Consider the following 1668-nt stretch of genomic DNA (forward strand, 5'->3'; position numbering starts at 1 on the left):
AGGACCATTTCCCATTGCCTTTCATTGACCAAATATTGGATAGGTTAGCTGGGCGGTCTCACTTCTGTTTCTTGGATGGATATTCGGGGTACAACCAGATCTCAATAGCCCTTGGAGATAGAGAGAAAACATCCTTCACTTGTCCGTATGGCATCTTTGCCTTTCGGAGAATGCCTTTTCGACTTTGCAATGCGCCGGCTACATTCCAGCAGTGCATGTTAGCCATTTTCATTGATATGGTTGAAGACATTATGGAGGTGTTTATGGATGATTTCTCCATGGCGGGGGATTCATTCAAAGATTGTCTTCACAATTTAAGAAGACTTCCCAAACGATATGTGGAGACAAATTTGGTGTTGAATTAGGAAAAGTGCTATTTTATGGTACAAGAAGGAATAGTTTTGGAGCATCGAGTATCCAGTAAGGGAATTGAGGTCGACCATGCTAAGGTTGATGTGATTGAGAAATTGCCACCGCGCACTTTGGTCAAGGCAGTAAAAAGTTTCCTTGGGCACGCCGGGTTCTACAGGCGATTCATAAAAGATTTTTTCAAGATTGCTAACCCTTTATGTAAACTTCTTGAAAAGGATCAGCCCTTTGTGTTTTTTAATGATTGCAGGCTGGCATTTGATGAGCTGAAGAAGGGACTGGTAACTGCACCTATCATTGTTGCACACAACTGGGAGCAACCGTTCAAGCTCATGTGCTACTCCAGCGTTTATGCTATAGGAGCAGTCTTGGGGTAGCGAAAAGACAAGATGATGCACCCAATTTACTATGCAAGTAGGACGCTCAGCGGTGCACAGCTCAATTACACCGTAACAGAAAAAGAAATGTTGGTTGTAGTGTTTGCCTTCGACAAATTCAAGTCGTACTTAATTGGTTCAAAAGTTATTGTTTATACTGAGCATGCATCAATTAGGTACTTGATAAAAAAGAAGGAGTCAAAGCCACGCTTAATCTGCTGGGTTCTTTTGCTACAAGAATTTGATTTGGAAATCCGTGACAGAAAAGGGACGAACAATCAACTGGCAGACCACCTCTCAAGGTTGGAAGGAGCTGACAAGAAAATGGAGGTTGAAGATATAAGAGAGACATTCCCGGATGAACTGTTACTCGTTGTGACAATGGAGGATACGCCATGGTATGCTGATATTGCAAACTATTTAGCAAGTGGTATTGTACATTAGGAACTCTCTTCAATTCAAAAGAAAAAGTTCTTTCGCGATTGTCGATCTTATTATTGGGATGAACCTCTACTTCTTAGAACATATGTAGATAACATGATCCGGAGGTGTATCCCCAAGAAAGATCAACCTTCAGTTTTGCAGGCTTGCCATGCTTCACCATATGGTGGACACTTTGGAGGAATTCGGATAGCAGCAAAAGTGTTGGAATCGGGGTTGTATTGGCCAACTCTGTTCAAGGATGGCCATGCTTGGGTAAAAAGTTGCGATGAGTGCCAAAGGACAGGCAACATATCTCGACGTCATGAGATGCAGATGACCACAATGCAAGAGGTGTAGGTTTTTGAGTTGTGGGGGATTGACTTTATGGGGCCTTTCATCAGCTCGTATGGTAACAAATACATATTGGTAGGAGTTGACTATGTCTCCAAATGGGTCGAAGCAGTGGCTCTCCCAACCAATGATGCAAAAGGGGTGAAAG

At 42.7% G+C, this 1668-nt stretch overlaps 1 protein-coding gene across 1 annotated transcript; it reads left to right on the plus strand.

Annotated features, from left to right (window-relative positions):
* The first annotated feature begins 380 nt into the window (after nucleotides 1-380).
* On the plus strand, nucleotides 381-746 carry LOC138901213 (uncharacterized mitochondrial protein AtMg00860-like). The gene has a single exon (XM_070188959.1). It carries the CDS (start codon nucleotides 381-383, stop codon nucleotides 744-746), a length of 366 nt encoding a protein of 121 aa, XP_070045060.1.
* Nucleotides 747-1668: the final 922 nt, after the last annotated feature.

Source organism: Nicotiana tomentosiformis, chromosome 11 (genome assembly GCF_000390325.3).
Source record: "Nicotiana tomentosiformis chromosome 11, ASM39032v3, whole genome shotgun sequence".
Classification (NCBI taxonomy): Eukaryota; Viridiplantae; Streptophyta; class Magnoliopsida; order Solanales; family Solanaceae; genus Nicotiana; species Nicotiana tomentosiformis.